The 24,694-nt window shown below is 32.3% G+C and overlaps 2 protein-coding genes across 12 annotated transcripts in view; both read right to left on the reverse strand.

The window, feature by feature from the left end:
• Positions 1 to 14,273, reverse strand: part of LOC134685539 (kinesin-like protein KIF23) — a 28,299-nt gene extending 14,026 nt beyond the window's left edge. For both annotated transcript variants that reach the window (XM_063545306.1, XM_063545305.1), the window contains exons 1-10: positions 14,116 to 14,273; positions 12,186 to 12,246; positions 11,801 to 11,893; positions 10,104 to 10,136; positions 8,762 to 8,867; positions 8,254 to 8,390; positions 6,746 to 6,867; positions 6,336 to 6,503; positions 4,389 to 4,501; positions 3,699 to 3,826 (exon numbers count right to left, since the gene is read on the reverse strand). In XM_063545306.1, the coding sequence (XP_063401376.1) occupies positions 3,699 to 3,826; positions 4,389 to 4,501; positions 6,336 to 6,503; positions 6,746 to 6,867; positions 8,254 to 8,390; positions 8,762 to 8,867; positions 10,104 to 10,136; positions 11,801 to 11,893; positions 12,186 to 12,246; positions 14,116 to 14,126 (972 nt within the window). In that variant the 5' untranslated portion in view covers positions 14,127 to 14,273. The remainder of the gene's footprint in view (positions 1 to 3,698; positions 3,827 to 4,388; positions 4,502 to 6,335; positions 6,504 to 6,745; positions 6,868 to 8,253; positions 8,391 to 8,761; positions 8,868 to 10,103; positions 10,137 to 11,800; positions 11,894 to 12,185; positions 12,247 to 14,115) is intronic.
• Positions 14,274 to 18,727: 4,454 nt separating this feature from the next.
• Positions 18,728 to 24,694, reverse strand: part of LOC134685540 (transcription factor ETV6-like) — a 73,259-nt gene continuing 67,292 nt past the window's right edge. For all 10 annotated transcript variants that reach the window (XM_063545308.1, XM_063545307.1, XM_063545313.1 and 7 more), the window contains 5 exons: positions 24,365 to 24,559; positions 23,616 to 23,693; positions 23,088 to 23,225; positions 21,730 to 21,973; positions 18,728 to 20,653 (listed from right to left, as the gene is read on the reverse strand). In XM_063545308.1, the coding sequence (XP_063401378.1) occupies positions 19,849 to 20,653; positions 21,730 to 21,973; positions 23,088 to 23,225; positions 23,616 to 23,693; positions 24,365 to 24,559 (1,460 nt within the window). In that variant the 3' untranslated portion in view covers positions 18,728 to 19,848. The remainder of the gene's footprint in view (positions 20,654 to 21,729; positions 21,974 to 23,087; positions 23,226 to 23,615; positions 23,694 to 24,364; positions 24,560 to 24,694) is intronic.

The raw sequence follows: 24,694 nt of genomic DNA on the forward strand, positions 1-24,694 counted from the left end.
CTTTACCACTAGCCAATGTAGAGATCATATATGCATTCTTTATAAGTAAAACAAACTACGAAACCTTAAAGCTCAAGCTTGAAATTCCAAATGTAGGAGATGTTACCCGGAGTCTGTACTCTGCGGGCCTTTATAATTTATCAAAATGCCTAATCAAGCAACATGTCATGAACCAAAAAAAATAGGAAAATCCAGACTATATGCGCACCTTTAAAAAACAGATACACAATTTTAACCTGAAGCAAAAAGACTATCAAGTGTAGGATTGACGGTCGAATTTACACGGGTGAAACAATATGATGCTGCGTGCTCTATTACGTAACTATTAGTTTCAAGTGGCGATATTAATTTGTAGGATTGATTGCTGCATGGTAACTTTACGTCCAGTGGCAAATATTTTATGCATGTTCAAGACGCAGTTAACAATAAATAATACATCCCGCACAGCCAAATGTGTTGTATCCGAGCTTGTACATGGACATTATTTCCACCTCAAATCACACACAAAAAACACACTACCACCAAATACCCATGCAAGCGTAATTAACACGAAAATAAAATCTAAATGATTTCAAGATCTAGCTATTTCAGTCTATCGAATAATAACTAGTCAGTCGTTTGATTGTAAATTTGGAGAGAAAAAATTTGTAACGAAACCAGTGTGACTATAGCCAGTCCCGACTATCAACTTGCGTTTAAAGGCGCAAGTGGCAACTTGGGGATGGCTTTAATCAGACCTGGGGGGGGGGGATAACTTCGATATTTTTTTTGTAGGGGTGTGCCATTTTTGCATAAAAAAACGTACCCATTTTAATATAACATTCACTAAAATTCAGTACCTATAGTTATATAAATATTTAAAAAAGAATGACCTATACTTATATACAATATTTCAAATATGACCCATGCTTATATAAGCACTAACTCATCATCACTCATAATTCATAAATATACCAGCTACCCATAAGTTTTTATATATGATTTGACAACGTTTGGTGCACATATGTATAGTTTATCGTTATAAATCCGCATGGATTGTTGGATTGGTGTGTAGATCATACCCCAAATCAATATACAGTTATCAAACGTAAATGCATTTTATTACAGGATGACACTAAAAAGGAGGGTCATTTTTATATAAAATCACGCAAAATTATGACCCATATTTTTGGCACATCCCCGTATACCCAATAATAGGAAGTTGACCCCCCGTGAATCAGACTGTCACGGGACCTGCTTTTTCATTTTATTTTTGCCGAATTAAGTTCCCAAGTATTTCTCAGCCTACGTTAACCTTTTTCAGGCTTCGTTCCGATGTTTCTGTCTATTCCGTGTAGACTTGGACTATAGGAACTATGTCGGATTTACTCTGTACAGAGAATGAATTTCAGAGACTTTTTATACTGGAACATAGAGAAAGATATTCGGCAAAATAACCAAGTATACCACTTTCTTAACATTTCATACAAACAAACTATTTTTGTATGAGTTGCAAAGTCTGCTTGTATTGTACATCATCGCCTAATTTTATCCATATTGTCATCCAGATAAATTTCCTTTTTCCATTTTGCCCGAGCGGTGTTTTTGACGAACATTTTAACACGAATTAACAGATGTACCAACAATTCTTCGTGCTTTTTACACATCATCCTAAGTTTCTATAGATTAGATTTCTACTTTCAAAACAAAATTTCATGGGAATACGGCGTTCATCATGATAAAGTATTTATTGCAAACATATACCAAGAATGAAGACTTGTGATAAAACTCAGTCTATTATATGTAGATAAATCGTTCTGATGCTTAAATTTTAAAGAAACAGAATATTTAAAAGTAAAGTAATACATTTTTAAAGATTAACAATGATCAATAATAAAAAAAAGTTATTATCATTTTCTTCATTGGTCAGGCCATAAGTCTGGGCAGAGTCGATGTTGGTAAGGTCAAGTTTTATAACTCTTTAATTATATTATTTTATAAATGATCCGTTTCTTATAATCTCTATATTTTACTAGAACACACCCGTGATATCGCGGGTCCGTGACTGAATTAAAGTATATAACTATGCGCAAGACTTATTTTTGTATTAGTATTGTCATCTGATAAAGTCATGCCGATTATAAAATAGTTATCACAGTTTTCTCTGCTTTCAAATCTTTCTGTTTGAACCCATCTAACTGGAACTTATCAATTATTGGTAATATTAATTATTTGGAAAACAAAAGGTCCTGGGATGGAGCATTTTTTTAATCAACAGCATTGTCCTATATTAGTTATGAATAAAGTTGAATTCTTTGATTCGCTGTTTTATGTCATGCCCCCTAACAAATTGAAAACTGTACCTATACGTCTTATTTTTAGTATTCGTATTGTTATCTTATAAAGTCTTACTGATTAAAATACTACAATATGTAACAATTTGACAATTTAGTAGTGTCAACCCTGTGATTATGACCCCTGAATATAGCATATCCTGAATACACCGTTTGGTGGTACGCCTGTCAAATGCGGAACGTACAGATAAGGTAATAGGTAACAGATGAATATACTATTGGTATCGGTATCGGACTCGACCCGGAACTTCTTAATTATTGGCAATATTAATTACGTGGAAAACAAAAGGGCCTTGAGTGGTGTAATTTTCAATCTACACCTTTGTACTCTATTAGTTATATATAAAGTTGAATTCTTTGATTCGTCGTTTTTACGTGATGACGGCTGACAAATTGGACCTCGTAATTTTAGTATTATAGATGTCAGAATCTCCCTTGACATCAAATTTGAAGTCGATTCTCCAAAGAAAAAAAAGTTATAAACAATTTACATCGGTCAGAACATTAGTTACGGGAAAGATGTAGATGGTCAGGTCACGTTTTCTCTTTTTTCTTGTATTATTGAATTAAATGTTTAAATCTGCCATTGTATTGAGTTTGTCTATCGCTGGTTCATAGCTGTCAGGACATAAGAAGTTACAAAGTCAATTTGGTCAGGTCAAGTTTTCTAACTCTTATAAATATGTTTTTAATTTTTTTTCCCTTTTATTTATTAAATATAAGTTCTCATCTTGCTTGGTTCCAAATTTTAAATTAATCCTTCCAATAATAATTTTTTTTTTTTAGCATTTTCATTTCTGTCAGGACATTGTCAGGTTGTCAGGACATTAGTCAAACTCCGTACAGTAATCGTTTTCGTTCCGGAACTATTTTCCTCTACTCCATCAAGTATCCAGAAAAAGTTACCATTAAAAATGTCACATAGCCTGATGCATTGGCTTGAATGTGTGAACGTTATTCGATAACGTCAGGAACGATAACCCGTGGCGTAACGTCATTCGGTATCGTGTTACCTTAAGCGCCTGGCTATCATTTTAGTATGCAATGTCAAAAACTTGAAGTGTGCTTAATATTTTGAATTTTTTGTAAGCGTCCTTTTATTTGCATCAAAACAATAATATTTGACCATATGGCACAATTCACAGTCATGACAGTGTTACATTTTCATGTTCTGTGAACTGTGAAATCAGCAACAACAAAAAATCTTAATTATTGCATATATTCAAAAAGGTTACATCTTTAATAGTGAGCATGTGTACTAAGTTTTAAGTTCATGTGACTATAAATTCATGGTTTACTACCTTTCATTTCAAAATGTGATAAAAAACAACATTAAAACAATGACTTGATATGTGACAATGATACCTGAACTTGTGCTATCATATCTGTATTGGCATCTAAAGGAGCCTGGACTAGCCTGATATTAAATATACTATGACTTCTACTTGATTCAGCATTTAATGCTGTGTGGGCTACTTTACGTCTTTTCTGACCTGCAATAAAGGACATTTCTATACACTTGTATCAACTTTACAGGAGGGTTCAAATATTAACATTCTATATCATCAAAGAAAATATTTAATATTAAATAAACAGAGATCAACATATTTTTTCCAAATATGCACGAATTTTACATGTATTTATTGATTTTTAAACCACAAACATTCTTATAAAATGTATTACTACTTTACCCTTTATAACATGTGGTATAAATTGATAAGATCATTATATATGAAAACACATCTCTCACTGACCTCTAGAAAGCTAATATTTTCTTTGGTGAACTCACCCATAACAATAACAAAGAGTTTTTACATTTTGGAAATAAATTTTATATTATAATAGGAAATATATTTAATTTAAATTGTATCCAGTTAGAAAGTTTGTGATAAAATAACTAATCTGAACTCATATTTTAATTGAGGTGAAAAACTTTGGTCACTAACTCACTAGTAGGTTAATTAATGTAATTTAAAAATTCACTAAAATTACCCTCTAAACACAGGCTTTTATCACCTTTTTGCTGTTATATATCAACTAAGACTACTTTCTTACCTTTATACAGAACTTCAAAAGCTTCTTGTGGACTTTTAATCTCTACTTCTACACAATTCATCACATACATGTTATCATTAGAATCAGTTCGTAAAATTTTTGACTGAGGTGGTCTGAAATAAATAAAAAAATTATATTGGTTACGATACAAAGGTACAAACTCCAAGACATATATTATGTGTCAAATATTTGTTAAATCCGGTCTACGAACTAAAAGTAACAGTCTGGTATGGCAAAAGACTTCAAATTTTTATTAAATAGCCAAATTCATGTTTAATTTAACCACCTGCTAACTTTAGAATGAATTGCAACAGTTGGTTTAGCTTCTACATGTATAATAAGTTGTGATTTTGAACCTTGCTCATGAGAACTTGCATTTGACCAGGTTTGCCAGTTTTCTTGCAAGAGATTTCTTGTTCTCCACAAAAAACTCCCTGCCATGAAAAAGCCATGCAAGTGTGTTGACAGAAGTGTTATAACACAAACAATCTATCAACACTTTAAAATTTCTTTTCATCCCCTATTTCATGAAACAGTGATAAATTATACAAAGAACATAATAGACACTTTCTGGTTGAAATTTTAAATTACCATCAATTAAAAGAAGTCTGTAAAGTATTTATTTAAGTTAAACTACAATTCCTTGAAAGATAATATATTTCCCTAGTCTATGTACCAGTTAATATTTGTTAAAATCAATGAAGAAACAATATGGGATGAATACAGTTGATGTCCATATGAAATGAGAATAGAACACCTACTTGTATCCTGTAATTGGGTCACATATGATATAGGATAATAGAACACCTACTTGTAACCTGTAATTGGGTCACATATGATATTATGATATAGGATAATAGAACACCTACTTGTATCCTGTAATTGGGTCACATATGATATATAGGATAATAGAACACCTACTTGTAACCTGTAATTGGGTCACATATGATATTATGATATAGGATAATAGAACACCTACTTGTAACCTGTAATTGGGTCACATATGATATAGGATAATAGAACACCTACTTGTAACCTGTAATTGGGTCACATGATATAGGATAATAGAACACCTACTTGTAACCTGTAATTGGGTCACATATGATATAGGATAATAGAACACCTACTTGTAACCTGTAATTGGGTCACATATGATATAGGATAATAGAACACCTACTTGTAACCTGTAATTGGGTCACATATGATATAGGATAATAGAACACCTACTTGTATCCTGTAATTGGGTCACATATGATATAGGATAATAGAACACCTACTTGTAACCTGTAATTGGGTCACATATGATATAGGATAATAGAACACCTACTTGTAACCTGTAATTGGGTCACATATGATATAGGATAATAGAACACCTACTTGTATCCTGTAATTGGGTCACATATGATATAGGATAATAGAACACCTACTTGTAACCTGTAATTGGGTCACATATGATATAGGATAATAGAACACCTACTTGTATCCTGTAATTGGGTCACATATGATATAGGATAATAGAACACCTACTTGTAACCTGTAATTGGGTCACATATGATATAGGATAATAGAACACCTACTTGTATCCTGTAATTGGGTCACATATGATATAGGATAATAGAACACCTACTTGTATCCTGTAATTGGGTCACATATGATATAGGATAATAGAACACCTACTTGTAAACTGTAATTGGGTCACATATGATATTATGATATAGGATAATAGAACACCTACTTGTATCCTGTAATTGGGTCACATATGATATTATGATATAGGATAATAGAACACCTACTTGTATCCTGTAATTGGGTCACATATGAAATGGGAATAGAACACCTACTTGTAACCTGTAATTGGGTCACATATGATATTATGATATAGGATAATAGAACACCTACTTGTATCCTGTAATTGGGTCACATATGAAATGGGAATAGAACACCTACTTGTATCCTGTAATTGGGTCATGTGGTAGTTCCTCCAACAGATCATAAACATAGTTGTTATAGATTTCTATGTAAGACACAAAAACAGCATAGATATTTCCCTCATCAATATCCTCTACACGGGTTGGATCACTCATTCGTCCATGCTCTCCAAACTCTCCATGGTTTCTGAAAATGTAACATGTGTAAGACAGGATTTATACAAATAAAGTGTTGTACATTAAAATCAAGATATTTGTATATACAACTCTTTAAGTACAATAGAGATAACAATGTCTGTAACAATAAGTCAACTTTTCACGATGCAAAATTTTCAGACACTCCATGTACTAAAAATCTTCTATAACAATGAACATACATCCATTTGTTAACTTGACAATCCAATATTTCATTATCTATGATATTCCTACCTGCCCCTCCCTGGTGTTTTAGGAGTTGTCAATCCTGGAAGTATTTCCCTTCTCTGTCTTTCCATCATGGCGTCAGCATCTGTCTGTATTTCAAAACCATTCATTCTGTCTGGTTTGAAAACCTAAAATGAAACAGAATTTATTTGTCTTAAAAGAAGCTTTCTACATGTAACTCATCTATATATTTCAACTTTTAAAACACAATGTCACAGTTTGCGAAATCTTTTTCCCCTGGTGGTCCTTGAAGAAAATCAACTGGTTCTCAGTATTATTTCTATTGAAAAATACTAAATAGTGTCAGTCCTACGCAAAATTTTTGTGGTAAAATCGTGAGGACTGACATTTTTTGTGAACTCTGCCATGTTAATTTCAAGGGAAGACATTACAATTACTCAAATCAATGGCATACAAAGTTTTCAGATATATGTTTGGATCAGAAACTCAAAGAATGATTCTAGCAAATCAGGTCCAATTTAATGCATGACTTCTGAATATATTTTTGAACAAGTTTTACAAAATGAATAATGCAATTTGAGGTGATGACAAATAATTGGTGTCCTGAAGTGAAAAAGATAACACCAAAGCACAAAACAATTCATCACCAAAAAGCAAAACAGACTAAAAACTACTAAATCAGTGATTTCAAATTAGATATCCGCTTCTTCTTTAAATGGTGGTTCTTAAAAAAATTTCACTGTAAAACTTTGTCTTAATTCTTATATCAATGCCATACTCACCATATTTACAGCAAAATTGGTGCCCTAATTATAAATGAGTATGTTATATTTAAAAAAGAAGATGTGATATGTTTTCCCATGAGACAACTCTCCACAAGAGAGTTAACATGTTATTGTTATTTTAAACTTGGTTTGAAGACGAACAACTTTTTTGTGTACAGTAAACTTATACATGCATGGTATATAACAAGGGACAAAACAAAACTAATTGTGTTGATTTCTGTCTGTAATGTCCTTGCAAACAGCATTGGTTATAAAATTTGATTGAGGAATGTCAACCCAAAATTAAAAGATTGCTTCTCCTGGCCTTTAGGTCATAAAACTTTCCAGCACAATTTTTGTACTCAGACTCAAGAATCAAGCAATCAAAATACTGGATTTTGTGTTTCGAGCATGATTTTTGTGCTCCGAACACTGAGCAAAGTTTTATGACTTCACCCCCTAGGTACCATTTTATGTTTAACTTGAACAATTCAGAGAAAATGGAAAAGTACATACACTTAATAAATAATTCAATTTGGAGAACACTGTTAATTTGGAGATGTGGTAAGATTTCCAATGAGACAGCTATCCAACAGATACCATATAATGTGGACACTAACTAGTATGCTTGTCATCTTTGTGCAATAAAATTGACATGATGGATACTACAACAATTGTTCATAAACACGAAATAAGTTGAATTTGATATAAATTAAACATAAAATTGGGATAGCTAGCGAAACAGATGCATTACAAAAACTTTAAATGATTTTCAAATTTTGTTCTTACATATTTCTTGGCCTGTAAACCACTTATACTGTTAAACAGCACATCTAGACATCTTGGCATCAATCCTTGGTCATCTGGGGTACCAGTCATTGTATAGGTTTTACCAGAAGATGTTATTCCATAGGTGAACAGCAAGCCTGTTAAAAGATGAAAGAAGTTTCAGCTATGATTCTAAAACTATAAATAATTTTCATTGCAAATATGACAAATGAAACTTCAGATATGAAATAGAAAATGAAACTTAGTCCATTAAAAGCAGATCTTTACAAAGATAACATCTAGATAAGTGAGGAAAACCAACCCTGTCAATAACAAAATAGCTATGAATTGCTAACATCCAGTAGCAGGTGAATTTTACAAAAAATCCTATATTTTATAAGTCCCATATTGTTTGTGAAATTTGTCAAATCAAATTCCCTGTATTGGCTTGAATATTTTCTCTTTTAATATTCGTTAAGCCACTTTAATGAAAAATTCTGAAAACATTTTTATTTCACAGCATCCCTACCATTTTTTCCTTTAATGAGATCTTCCATCAAAGGCATGGCAACATAGTCATAGACTGCCTTCTGAGAGGTATATTCATCAAAAACATACTGAAACTGGTATTGTAACTGAAATAAAATAATAAAGTGATGACTGGCAATATATAAAAGGGAAGACAAACCCTTTCACAGTTGTATATAAATTGTGTCTGTCCATCAATCTTGTATAATAACAACAGTAAAATATGATTAAGGATGTATTCTTCTGACTTTTCAGTCTCGTTCAGTCTCGTTCTTAAATTATTTCCAAAACATATGATAGAAGTGGAAAATATCAATGAACTTTAAAAATATTATAATCAAACATAACTCTGTGAAAAAATTGTGTATTTACCATGAACGGTTTTTGAATAATCCAGTTTTCAAATTTTACGACCATTCAAGTCAGTATTTATAGTCAAAATTTTGAGAAAATGGGTGAGGGATGCAAAAAATGATTTTACAAGAATAATATACATCCCATCTCATTTTGGTCTTTTCTAATTTCTTAGATATGTATTTTTTCAATCATTTATAACAAAAAAGTTGAATTAATATGCATTTTGTTCTTTAAAATGAGAAAAATCATAAAAATACAAAATTGGCAGTATGGTAAATTTTACACAAAAAAGCATCAAAATATGAAAAAACTTTCTTATATTAACACCTACCTATAGTTTTTGTAAGTTAAATTTATTCAGATTGGTCCACTTCATCTTTATGGAAAGTATGAAAAAAAGTTTAATTGTGGAACTGTGATTTTTTTCACGATAATAGCCCAAAAATAGGTAAAATCGATGAAAAGTGAGAAAATCATCAAAATTGGGCATTTTCAAAGGGACGTAGCAAAAAAAGAAGCACACCACCATATGATTTTTTCTTCACCAATTGTTTTGTTACAGTCTTATAAACCTAAAAATCAGGTTAAGAAAAAAAGTTTAATTCTAGAAATTTTTGGCTCCTCAGAGGTGTACATCCTTAAAACTGGTTTTGCAATAATCAATTATTTCATCTGACATTTGTGGACCACTTCTGGTCCACTAGTTTTCTTGCTTCTGAATTGGGACCAATAAACACTTATTTTGGGTCTTTCATTTCTTTTCATCTTAGGCTTGATCAACTTCACTAGTTAAAAGTAAAGTATTGAGCATGTTGAGTATTCTTGATTATTGCCTATTTTTATCTACAGAGAAACAGTAAATACTAAATATCTCCACAGTCTTGTACATGTATGTACTGAGTTTACATCCCTTTGTCTCATTGTATTACACCAAAATTCTAGTTATTCTTAACTTAATGAAAATACACTGTATAAAAAAATCCTACCTCTTTAACTTGTCCATTTCTTGCAATTGCATTCTGAAAGTGCAAAAAGTCATGATAAAAGAAAATTCATTTCTTAAAAGAATACGGTTCCTGTTTATCTATTGAACACCAGTAGGCCAATATAGCTCATTATTCCACTTCATGTTGATTTGGATAGAGTTAGACAATATACGTATAGTGTCTTGAAATATGAAATATATTTGTATGAGGCTTAGAAACGGGAAAATGCGAGGTTCTACCGAGCATTTTCCCCGTTTCGTGCCGAATACAAATAAATTTCATATTTCAAGACACTTTACGTATATTGTCTTTATACTGAAATCGAAAAAAATATTTAAAAATGAAAAAAACATGTAACAAAAATTGTTAAAAAAAGTGTTTGGAATTTCCCTCTTGGGGTACCATTTTTCCCTATGAGCGTAGTCCAGGCGATAAGACATTGGCATATTAAGGAATTAAAAAGGGAAAATGAACTTAATTAATAACATTTGATAGTCATGGTATATAAATAACCAATTTGAAGACATAAAAGTTTAAATTCATAAAAGTTTGACCATTGTTACTTTACGTTGTCATGGTCGTGACGTGACGTTGTTGATGAAATGCAATAAGGAGGTGGGGCTTATAGGTTAGTTGGGGTCATTGACGTATAAAGCTAACGTTTATACGTATAGCTTTATCTGTATAGTAAAATAGCTGATTGCAGTATAAAAATCAACATTTGATTGGTTGAAACATTCACATGCGACGTCAACCAAAACTTCATATTCACCTCTGAGGATCATATTCCCCTCTGACATGACGGGACTAAATCGTGAGACGTTACAGGCGGTTTACGTACATAATGTTTTGAACTTTATAATTACTAAATTGCTTTAGCAAATATCATTATCGTGTTCAAATTTATTTCAGACGTTAAAACAAAAAGACTAATTAAATAATCGATGTTTATCCGTACTGTTTATCGATATGTATGTCTTGTTTAGTAATAAAAACAAGCGAATCAGGGGGAAATGGCAGTATGCTTACTTATATTTGAAGTTCATATAGTATACAAAGGCAGTGGAATATAACATTCATTTCCCTTGGGCTCAGGAGATATGAAGATTCGTTTACCCTCGAAAAAAGCCCTGGTGAAATATAAATATTCTTGGGTGAACAAATCTTCATATCTCCCTTTAATAGGCATAGGAAATAAATGTTTAATCTTCATGCAATCCAAAATAGAGACTTTGCATTTAACGTGTATGACATTTTTTTCTGTCTTTGATATAACATATTGAAACATTATCCTAAAGTGATTCAGATTTGACATAAAATTAAACTCTGCCATGTCTGCTGCTGTACATGTGTGTGCTTGAACACTTGTACAGTAACAAAGAATACATGCAGTTCAGGCCAAACAAGAGTTTACACTTGTTCATCCCCCCAAAATTATATGACCATAGCAAAGTTAGGATAAATAAGTCTAAATTTTTGACTTTCTAACACACATAATTTTTCAGGGAAATCTATTCTTTTGTTGTAGTGAAATGTTGATTTTACAATCAAGTTTGAGAATGTTTTCCACTTATTGTACAAATATATAAATATGTTTCTGTTTTAAAAATATTTATTTCACAATATTTCAGAAAAATAAAACAAATAAGTGGATGGTGTTTCTATCAGAGACAAAAATGCACCTATCAAACTATTACCTCTTGTGGCGTAAGGATGCAAGTGTTAGTATTAACAGCCTTCAAACATACAGGATCATCTGGATTATCTAAAGGTCGAATACGACAATAGACCTGAAAAATAAATAAGCAAAATGCATTTGAATGCTATAAGTCATGTAAGTTTTTTGGTTATATAATATATAATCATATCAATATACAATGTAAATGAAATTTAGCTAGGAAAGCTATGATTACTAAACATTGATAAATAATTTTAATTATTCATGTAATCAGGACCAGATTCAATGGTAATTTATTATAAATTTTGTTCTTCCAATCCATAAATTTTGGCTAGACCCATAAACACACATTCTTTTTTCATATTTATGAATCATTGAATGCCAATATTGGGATTTGTCCTCACCTCAACAGGTTCTGTCTGAGATCCAGATCCATTTTTATTCTTCCTGGGGGTTTTTCCTCGTCTGAAAAATATAATTATTTGTTAATATTACAATAAGTTTATCATGTCTAGTATTAATCATTTTTTTAAATAGGAAATAATTTCAGAGAACAATTTACAGTAAATCAACTATGAAAGTTTCTTTTTTTCCCTCAAAATACCAGCTGCATAAAGTATAAATTCCATGTTTTACAATTTCACTCCTGGGGCCCAGTTAAATGTTGAGTAGCATTGCTTCCCTTAGAAAATGTAGTTGATACTTAGTCAGTCGTAAGTGGTTGAGCTTAAGTAAGTACTTCTTTAGCTCAGTTGGTTAACAGGCTGCCTTGTAACACAAAGGTCCTTGGTGTGGAATCCTGATCATGTGATGGAAGCAAGTAGTTAGTAATGAAATTCATGCTCTCTGGTTGGCTTAAATTAAAATATTCTTTTGCACTTTTCTGATTCCTATTTTTTGAAACAGGGTACATGTAGGTATATAGGGCCAAAAAAATATATGCATGTTTCCTATTACATTTTTGAAACAAATAGGGTAGGTAGGAAGTTTTTTTTTTTTACCTCTTTTCTTTACATTTAGTCTATGGGAGGGACGACCGACATTCTAACTTTAACAGTGCTTTAATATTGAAAAATGACCCCAAAAAAAATTAAGTGTAGTCTTTTTTTGAGCTTATAAAATAGGGTAGGTGCCGTAATAGGAAATGCATCTTTTTTTATTTTGACAAGGTAAAATATTTTTTTTTTTTGGGGCCAAAAATTGAAAAAAAAACTTTGCATGGTACATTTTTTTGTCATGGGCAGACAGGAAGGTAAACTATTTTATTATTTTTGATAATTATGAAAATTATCTAGCCAGGGAAATATATATATGTATAGGCGTAAAAAATAATTTTCACATATGAAGATATATTCATAATATAAAATAGTGAAAAAGTAACAGTTCCATTCTATCCTACTATCGATTTCATCCTTCCATTGGGACTCTTCAGGATAACTGATGTAGTGTCGCTATAGGCGACGTTGTTAAGGAGGTTTATGGCGTTCTGCCATTGTTCGTTGTTAAAAATTCTCTGGATTTAATTTTGATCGGAACATTGTTCGTTGTTCTGAAATAACATTCCATCCCTTTTCTGTATGCTTCATCCCGTCCACATTTAAAAATAGGCATAATTTGAAAATGCTTTTTACTACTAGTATCAAGATGGGCACTAATTGGAGAATTTCTGTATTATGGGTGTTTTATTTGTTCTTTGTGAACTCGCACCCGTTCACAGAGGCTATTCCCAGTCTGTCCAATATAATTTTCGTGACAACCAGGACATGTGACGCAGTAAATAAGATTTGTTGTCTTACAAGTCATATTAGCATTCACATGAAATTTTTTGCCATCTTTAAATGATTTCATTTTAATTGTTTCTAAATATTTTGCATCTTGGCAGCAAACACCGCATCTTGAATCTCTGCAAGACTTTATTTTAAACTCACTAACCGAGCTCTGGTTAAGTGTTTCTTTAATTATTTAAAATACTCGCCAAGTCTGGAGTGGAGAAATATTGTAATACACTTGTTGCAGTATAGGAATCTTTATCTCTCTAGTTACAACTGTAGAGTTTAATTTCTGTGTTGAGAACCCCCCTTTTTTGAATCTCTCCAGAACTGTTTTATCCACTGCCTCCTTTGTCTTGAATAATGGGGAATCGAAATATCGGGGCTTCCTTTTTTTTCAGTGATACAGGTCTTTCGAACTGGGTAAATTGCGACAGAAATAATTTTCCGCTTTTACATGAAGAACTTCGATGGTGTTGGCTGTTGCATTGAAATAGAAATTTTTACACATAAAAAGATTAATCAACTTCATTGAACATATTCCCCTTAATGGTAAATCTCTTACTGTGGTGGCATCGCTAAATGATACTTAAAATGATCTTCGTTATATGCTTTTTACAAGTTACAGTTGTTTGTTGTTTCAAATTTCCCCCAGTCAAAAATCACGTGACTTGTTTTTAAACCAAGCGCCACAAGGGAGGTAACCGACAAGACTCCTAGACATCTCGGACCATACATACTTAACTCGGAACATATCAAACTCGGCCTAAATATAGTTTGGTCTAACAATATCGGACTATAACAAACTCGAAAACTACTTGTTTTAGTCTAAGTTATCCAGCTGCGACCGACAAGGTATACACACAGGACATTTATTTTTCTACTCAGTTTTTATTTGTAAACTCGCTAATAGTACTGTAATAAGAAAAATTATAAAAAGAAAAAAGAAAATATTTTTTCATTAAGAATTAGTATATCATGAAAACTTTGATTTCATAGCATACATTGTATAGATACATATTTTCATTACATATTATTTTTTTTTTGTCATATAAATAAAATGATACTTGTGATATAAAACAAAACTTAACAAAATTCATAGGAAACTTCATAGCATATGATAGACAGATATTATTTCATCACACAAATCAGTAGTTCCTTAAGCGCTTATGTAGTTTTTGGCTTTCATCTTTTTCTAGGTAAATCAAAAAGAGCTTTAGAGGCTATACATCTACATCGTCTTCTTTTATTTATATATTTATTTCTTTTAGAAAAAAGAGGTTGAAATAAAATTTAAAAAATAGAATGCAATTCATTTGTTTTAGATGTGCGCCATGAAAGACATAACAAGCACAGGCACTTGTCTCAGAAAAAAATTCCTATATATCTCAATATATTATTAAGATGTATTAGGGGTGGGGATTCTGAGACAAGACATAGAAATTACAAAGTATCCTAAGAATTCCTCAAGGTATGAGGCATCACTACTTACGATTAGGCTGCAAAATGAAGCCTCGTCCATCTTGTTTGAAAATTAACTTTTAATTTTCTAGATGGTGTGGTGGGCAAAATTGTTTCTGCTGTCTGTAAATACCAAATGCTGTATCATGGCTGAATTCTGTTTTTTTTCTTCTAGTTTTAATTTAATTAATCTATGCTACCTGCTCATTGGCTACATTCCTTATGTTGTGCTAATGATTGTGCTTTCTGCTTGTTTTAACATTTCACATAACCTCATTTCTTTAATTGAATTTTCAATTATGTGCTTATGTGGCATTGACATCGCTATCCAAGGTAGAACACTCAAACATATGTTTAAGCCCGCCAATTGAATAGGTGATTATCACAAGTCAGGAGGGGCCTCGGTGGCCAAGTGGTCCAAGTAGCTCACCTACTGTTATCACAAGCCAGTCAACACTGATGTTTTGAGTTCGAACACCGCTCGTGCGTGTGCACTTGGCTTCAATCTTAATTGACTAGAATTGTCTGTCAGTTTTACTATCGAAGTTCGGTGGTTTTCTACGAGCACTGAAGCTTCCGCCACCAATAAAACTGCTCGTTGTTGAAAACCTTAAGTACCTGTATTCGCTTTATTGAGTTTCTATTGGATACTCATCTCAATTAAAAATCATTGTATGATAGGATGCCATGGAAAGATTGTGAATTGTTTGGTTACATATTTTACTGATTTTCAATGCTCTTTGATGACACTAAAGATTTTCTCTAAAGATGGTCGGAAAATAAAAACACACGAGGTCATCACAAAGTTCTATTAATTTCCTCCTTTGAATACGACTTGTTTTCCACATATCCTTTCCTTTCTTAAAGTTGTTAGGTGTGTATAATTTAACCCACCTAGCGGTTTTGAGTTGACTTAGTCGCTTTTTTGTCAGATAATATTCAAATGATTCGAATGGATTTATATGTGACGAATACCATTATCTCTTCTAATGCGATTTTTCATAACAGAAAAAAAAGAATACTTGGATAAAAATAAGAAAAATTATAAAAAGAAAAAAGAAAATATTTTTTCATTAAGAATTAGTATATCATGAAAACTTTGATTTCATAGCATACATTGTATAGATACATATTTTCATTACATATTATTTTTTTTTTGTCATATAAATAAAATGATACTTGTGATATAAAACAAAACTTAACAAAATTCATAGGAAACTTCATAGCATATGATAGACAGATATTATTTCATCACACAAATCAGTAGTTCCTTAAGCGCTTATGTAGTTTTTGGCTTTCATCTTTTTCTAGGTAAATCAAAAAGAGCTTTAGAGGCTATACATCTACATCGTCTTCTTTTATTTATATATTTATTTCTTTTAGAAAAAAGAGGTTGAAATAAAATTTAAAAAATAGAATGCAATTCATTTGTTTTAGATGTGCGCCATGAAAGACATAACAAGCACAGGCACTTGTCTCAGAAAAAAATTCCTATATATCTCAATATATTATTAAGATGTATTAGGGGTGGGGATTCTGAGACAAGACATAGAAATTACAAAGTATCCTAAGAATTCCTCAAGGTATGAGGCATCACTACTTACGATTAGGCTGCAAAATGAAGCCTCGTCCATCTTGTTTGAAAATTAACTTTTAATTTTCTAGATGGTGTGGTGGGCAAAATTGTTTCTGCTGTCTGTAAATACCAAATGCTGTATCATGGCTGAATTCTGTTTTTTTTCTTCTAGTTTTAATTTAATTAATCTATGCTACCTGCTCATTGGCTACATTCCTTATGTTGTGCTAATGATTGTGCTTTCTGCTTGTTTTAACATTTCACATAACCTCATTTCTTTAATTGAATTTTCAATTATGTGCTTATGTGGCATTGACATCGCTATCCAAGGTAGAACACTCAAACATATGTTTAAGCCCGCCAATTGAATAGGTGATTATCACAAGTCAGGAGGGGCCTCGGTGGCCAAGTGGTCCAAGTAGCTCACCTACTGTTATCACAAGCCAGTCAACACTGATGTTTTGAGTTCGAACACCGCTCGTGCGTGTGCACTTGGCTTCAATCTTAATTGACTAGAATTGTCTGTCAGTTTTACTATCGAAGTTCGGTGGTTTTCTACGAGCACTGAAGCTTCCGCCACCAATAAAACTGCTCGTTGTTGAAAACCTTAAGTACCTGTATTCGCTTTATTGAGTTTCTATTGGATACTCATCTCAATTAAAAATCATTGTATGATAGGATGCCATGGAAAGATTGTGAATTGTTTGGTTACATATTTTACTGATTTTCAATGCTCTTTGATGACACTAAAGATTTTCTCTAAAGATGGTCGGAAAATAAAAACACACGAGGTCATCACAATGTTCTATTAATTTCCTCCTTTGAATACGACTTGTTTTCCACATATCCTTTCCTTTCTTAAAGTTGTTAGGTGTGTATAATTTAACCCACCTAGCGGTTTTGAGTTGACTTAGTCGCTTTTTTGTCAGATAATATTCAAATGATTCGAATGGATTTATATGTGACGAATACCATTATCTCTTCTAATGCGATTTTTCATAACAGAAAAAAAAAGAATACTTGGATAAAAAAAATATGCAAAATGTAATAAATTTAGATCCAGTAAACTTATGAATACAGCCTTTTAGCTGAGAAAGTTCATTAGAGTTATAAAGTGTGTTCTTTCAATTATAACCTTATCCTCCCCCCTCATATTTTAAAAGATAAATTGTACATGTTAAACATGTACGCATATCTATGTATCGCTATTGTATTTATTGTCCATTTCCTCTTTCTATGTACCTTTGTAAAGTGTATCTAGAAAAAACTACCTTATTTATCCATTGTGAATAATCATGAACCTTATCTGACTACACGTCTGTATTACAGCATGGAGCGCTTTTAGAGCAATTGGAATTGATTAATCGTTTTTCAGTTTGATTGGATATTTCGATTTCTTGTGTATTGTATTGTGAATAGTGTTACCCATCTTTTCCTTGACTGTGTCACACAGAATGAGACATATCATATCGGATTTTTTTCAGTTCATTTGCAGTGAATTAAATAACTATTTGCGATAAAGGTCATTTATTCAAACATACCATACAATCATAATATTCTGTATTATATAATCAAATATGAATTTATGCACTGGAGCAACACGACTGGTGCAACTTGTGTAGTAGGATCTTCTTGCCCTTCCGGAGCACCTGATCAATCTCGGGTTCTTGTTGCCTATTCGGGTTTATTTTCTATACCGTTGTTTGTCTATTGGTCGTTTTTCGTTTTTTTGTTGTAGTGATTAGATATAAGAAGAAGTGGCATGAGTGCCAATGAGGCAACTCTCCATCCAAGTATCACTTTATAATAGTAAACCATTTTAGGTCAAGGTACAGCCTGAACACGGAGCCTTGGCTCACACCAAACAGCAAGCTATAAAGAACCCGAAAAATACTAGTGTAAAACCATTCAAACTGGAAAACCAATGATCTTATAAATATATATAAAAAAAACTTACTTTGTTGTAAGTTTGTTTTCGATTTTGAATGTTACTTTGGTGTCCTTCGCCTTTTTTTACCTGTCTTTTTTATTTATTATTAGTCAGTAAATAAAATTGAGAATGGAAGTCAAGAAATAATCGAAATTTCGATAAGACATGTTGATTTGTAACTGTTACTCATTGTTTATGTTGCAAAGAAAATCACGTCTTTGACATTTTATTAACAATATACATTTCACATAACAAAATATAGTTTTGATAAAGCACTATATGTATTTGATAAAGCTCATGACGGTTATAATGAAAGACATTTCAAGTCGCGACATCCCATACTAAGTAGATATTCATCAGTAATTTGTAAACCAGTTTACTTAATATAATTAGTAGTTAGTACCTACCATTTTAGGAAAATGTCAATATAAATGTAATGCTGTTTTACATATTTTTGCAACATTTTCAGTTTTCGGTTTCTATCTTTTACCAATAAAAGTGGTAAACTACATTCGTCATGAAGTATTGATAACGTTATATATGAACTTGTTAGATGATATTGACCTCAGACTTCGTCCTAAGTCATCATAATCTGAGCATGGTCATATATAAGATTTGTTTCCTCGACAAATTCCATCACTGATAAATATATGCCATACAAATGTTTATGACACTGTGTATATTTAAAGATTTGTCATAGAAGTGGTAGTACAAATACAAACAGAAAATCTGCCTTGCATGGAATTTGAGAACTTGCACAACCACATTATGGCGTAAGCGTTTAAATCATCTCGTTTCATACCTCGTTGATATATAAAAAAGGTACAAAACTACGATAAATATAAGATTGCATTAACTAAAGCAACACGAGAAATACTGGTTTTTAAATAAATTAATAAAGATTTAATTAAAAGTATTTAAACATATTTTTTCATAACCTCGAAAGAGTAAAGAGTATTATAATCGCCATGTAAATGTTACTTGATTTAACATACATTTATATTAAAACAGTTACTTTTCAAATAGTACTGAACGGGAGATAATTGGTCATTATTTAGTTTGCCACTGGACGTTAATCATCCACCCATCCATCCGTCCATCCATCCGTCCATCCATCTCAGTGATAGTAATTAAAGTAAATTTGCTCAAAATGTTCTGATATAAAAATATTTCTGTATCACAAAAGCACTTACGTTCAATGCATTTCATATAGCACAATTACTGCACCAAATATTTCTCGTGCTTATCACAGCGAAAATTACATATAAAACAATGATATTACAAAAAGTATTTAAAAAAGTACGAAAAAATATACTCAGCTAACCATAGGGTCAGCTGTTTGTGCTGATAGCAGTCTTTTTATAATTAATCAACAATGGTAATATATTGTTCTCTTCGTCTTTAGGAATGTGTTGTTGTTCTTCATCTGAAGGAGACATTTTGCCGGAATTTGATTCCGAGTCGAGTCGTTGTTTCTTTGGTGAAAAGGATAGGTCTTCAGGTTCGTCCTGAGGGTCATCGTTAAATTGACTTCTTGAAAAAGTTGGGGAGGTCATTCCCTCAAAGTATTGTTGCTTTAAAGAATCATTAACTACATGATGTTTATTGTTTTCATGAAAGCTTAATGGACTATGCATGCCGTATACACCCAAATTGAGTTTTACATCAGGAGAATATTTAACATCGTTCGTCACATTAGCTCTGACCATAAGCGGTGGTAGCTTCGATGCCTTACTTTTCTCATATGAAGTGGATGGAATATGAAAGTTAGGTGATAACTGTTTAAAATTTGAATTTGACATTTCTCCATTTCCTAACTGATAAGCAGAATGTTCATAGTTTTCAATATCAAGATTATTTGATTGCAAATATTTTGTAGAATTTCTACCAGAAGGCTTTGAAATGTCTGTTGGACTATGTCTCTTCAGATGTCTGTGATTCTCTAATTCATGATGAATCTCACTTATTGCAGGACTAAGAGGAGGAGGTTTTTGTTGGGTTTTATCTTCTGATGGCTCATCTTTTAGACCCGAATACTGGAATCTATTTGATGACGAAAATAAAGGTATATCACACTTGTTATGTGGTTTAGCACCTCGTTGTCCTTTTTGTATCGTTGATGGTTGTTGCATAAATCTAAAATAAAAACATAAATTATGGTAAAGTGGGTGACTTAACAGGTAAACAGTGACAAAAAGCATCACCAATCCGTATGAAACGAACAGAGCAAACTATACTAAGAAAACATACGAATTAATGGTGACAGCAACAACGCAGGAATATCATCAGATTTTTAATATACACCGCGTATATTGAAAAAAAGAATTTATTCGCAGGGATAAAAGACCATTAATCTCGTCGTTGTATGCTATGTTTAAGGGGCAGCTGAAGGACGCCTCCGGCTGCGGGAATTTCTCGCTACATTGAAGACCTGTTGGTGACCTTCTGCAGTTGTTTTTTTATTTGGTCGGGTTGTTGTCTCTTTGACACAGTCCCCATTTCCATTCTCAATTTTATATACACACAATTAAAACACCGTTATACCTGTACCAATATGACAACTTGCCAGGGTGACTGTGCTCGATGTTACTTGTCGACTAGATTAGGAAATTATATCCACCGAAAACATATTGTTGTGTATACCATTTTATTTTGTTCGACCGACCATAGATGTTGTATATCTGTTGTGATTTTTTGTCATCTATCTAAAGTATCAAATAACTAAAATAATATATACATGGAGTAACCAGTATCTGCTTGTGTGACAATTCCAAATAACCATAGTAGATTCTTATATGCATTAAAACGATTTTTTCATCTCATTCTATGCTTTCAAGTCTTTGAAATATTTTGTTTTTATAGGTGTTAATAGCTATCTCTTGTAATTTCAAATGGCTTATTTGTGATTGATTGGTTTGTTTAATCCATGTGTTTTGTAATTTTTACAAAGGGAAAGACATGTAATAAATTGTTAATTACCAAAAGACAAATGATGGTGAAAATTAAGCATTTAACCCTCTTTTTCATCCAAAAACTCATTTTGTTACATTGGTGGTGGTGACAATGTTCGTTTTAACATAATCTTACATTGGCCATATGCGTCGAATTTGACATCGTAGGTTTGTATCATTTCATGGCAAGGGTTTGTTCAAACTAGATTGTGGATAAGTTATAGTGCTACATTTTATTAAATGATAACTGTAAAAACCTACTTATAAGTAAGGCGTTTTCCAGATACTTTCTTGATAATGTTCATCCTGTAATAATATCTCAAAGCTCGCGACAATTTCTCATATGTCATATTTGTTCTATTTTTTTGTTTCCCCCACATATGAGCTAGGCCTGTAGGGTTGTTGATTCTAAATATAAGTTCCTTTTCACTTTCCCAGCAAACTAACTGACTGAACATAGGATTTTGTAGTAACTGATGAATAAACTCCCACAGTAAGCGACACTCTGTAAAAAAGCATTTATTTAAGATGTAGAAAATCTAGCAATAAAATCATTGGGTTTACAACATAAAGAGACATTTTGTCTCCCTCCTCAGTAAGGCATCATGAGCACAAATAGTGTTTCAGCACATATGTATACAATGCTATACGAATTAGTCAAATGTACTAGTATTGAACACAATTGTAGTCAGTCGTGTGTATAATGTACTAGTATTGAACACATTATAGTCAGTCGTGTGTATAATGTACTAGTATTGAACACATTATATAGTCAGTCGTGTGTATAATGTACTAGTATTGCACACATTGTAATCAGTTATGTGTATAATGTTCTAGTATTGAACACATTGTAGTCAGTCGTGTGTATAATGTGCTTACTCCAAGTTTGCTTTTCTGAATTTCAGAAGCATCTAGCCAAAGTGAACACCGTGCTGTGATCTAAAATCATTGTTATACGCTTATCTTAGTCTTAGATAAATGATTTTTTATTACGTTTTTTTTTTTCGTATGTTGTACTGTAAGGAAACAATATGAGATTAGGGGGAGTGTTCGGCGCTGACTTACATGTTTAATCCCGTCACATTCTGTATTTGCCTGTCCAAAGTCAGGAGTCTGTTATGCAGTAGTTGTCGTTTGTCGCTGTAAATCATATTCATAGTTCGTTCATTGTTTTTTCTTCTTCATAAATCAGGTCGTAAGTTTTCTCGTTTGAATTGTCTTACATTTGTCATTTCGGGCATATTTTAGCTGATTATGTTGAAGGTCAATCGGTAACCTATAGTTGTTAATTTCGATGTCATTTGGTCTCTGGTGGAGAGTTGTATCATTGTCAATTATACCATACCGTCTTATTTTTCTTTTTCTTCGATTGTGGCATCACAGAATAAGACTAATCATCGACATTCACTTATCACGAACAACATGATGGGCGCCACTAGTGCAACATGATCTGTATACCATTACAGTGTACATGAGATAACCCCCGGATTTTGTGGCGGGGTATGTGTGTAGTTTTTTTAGGTCTTTGTTTGTCCATTTATCGTGAATTGATACTTGGTATAACACTATCGATTAAATATGTTGGCTATTAACAAACTGAAAGTATCTAGATGACATACCAGTGCCTGATTCTGGTCTTGTGTTGTTATTAAGAGGCTGGAATGCTGACTGGATGGAATGTTGTATCTCTGTTTTAATGGTGGTTGGTAGAAACCGTTCGTTAGTCGGCTCTGTTGGACGACTGTCGTTTTCGTGTCCTATGAAAAGAATGTTAAAACTTGAAAGACGTATGAGGTTAACGTTAATAAAAAATAAAAGGCCTTTCAGATGTTGGTACTTCCACCAAAATAAGGAGGTTGTCGTGTTTGTTTAAATGTATGTTAACCCAGAAGTATTTTTGAGCTGTTACTTGTATCAAATTTCAAACGTAGAATTACGGTTTCATTAAAAAAAAAATTGCTGGCTTCTATTCAATTCTTTATTTACTTTAAACAATACAGTTTATCAGTATCTAAACAATGTTGCACATTATGCTTTAGATTCAAGACCGTTGGTATGTAAAACAAAAATCATTTTGAACATATATATAGTGATGAATTTTAACAGTAAATTTTAAGAGTTAAAAGAAACAACTGGTTACTCCATACCTTCTGGGTCTGATACAGATCCATTATCACTTGAGGCACTCTCAGTATCCACAGTACTTGAAGCTGGACTCAATATACCTGCAACATATTTAGAGTGGATTATACTTTTATTAGCATCAAACAGTTACCTGAAATTTACATCTCTATTTTAGTGGTAAACAGTTTTAAGAAAATCACCTTCAATTAGTTTATAGTTTTGTCTTATCTCTGATGAAAATACTAAGACTGATTGGCTTCGTTGCTTTTTATACAGATCTTAAATTAGGTTATGTGGTAACCAAATGACTATACGAAAGAGCTGATCACAAATCGTTATTCATGTTTAGTTTTCTTTACTGTCTTTGTCATTAGTCATTCAATAAAAATACTTCTATTGTTATATTAATATGACGTTCAATCATAGATATTCGAGAATAACACGAACACGACAAAAGAAGGAAGATTTAGAAAAAAAACTTTTCCAATAGATGTCATGCAAATATATTCTCGAAACATTTTCAGTAAAAGAAGAACAAAAGTTTAAAGATATAGGAAGATGTGGTGTGAGTGCCAATGAGACAACTCTCCATCCAAATAACAATTTAAAAAAAGTATACCATTATAGGTCAATGTACGGCCTTCAATACGGAGCCTTGGCTCACACCGAACAACAAGAGCTATAAAGGGCTCCAAAATTACTAGTGTAAAACCATTCAAACGGGAAAAGTACGTTTATCATTTATCAAATGGAAATATTATAGTACAACTACCTGGTACTGTTGACACTGTATTACTGAACGACTTGTTTGAATTGATAGGATTACTACAGGATGGCGGTAGAATCGTTGACTGTGTACGAGGTAATATTGGAACACATGGGCGTGGTATGCTTGGCGCGTGCATAGATGTCGTCTGAGTATTTGCTGATGTAAACACTAAAGGATGTAACAACGGGGATATGGGTTCTGAAAGACAAAAAATGCGTTGATAACAAAAGAAGTTTAAAATATACTTTTTAAAAGAAATGAGAGTTCATGCGCTGAGTAACACAAGTAGTATTACAAATATGAAGAACAACAGAAAAACTAACTTAACTATTC

The sequence above is a fragment of the Mytilus trossulus genome, chromosome 9 (genome assembly GCF_036588685.1).
Source record: "Mytilus trossulus isolate FHL-02 chromosome 9, PNRI_Mtr1.1.1.hap1, whole genome shotgun sequence".
In the NCBI taxonomy this organism is placed as follows: Eukaryota; Metazoa; Mollusca; class Bivalvia; order Mytilida; family Mytilidae; genus Mytilus; species Mytilus trossulus.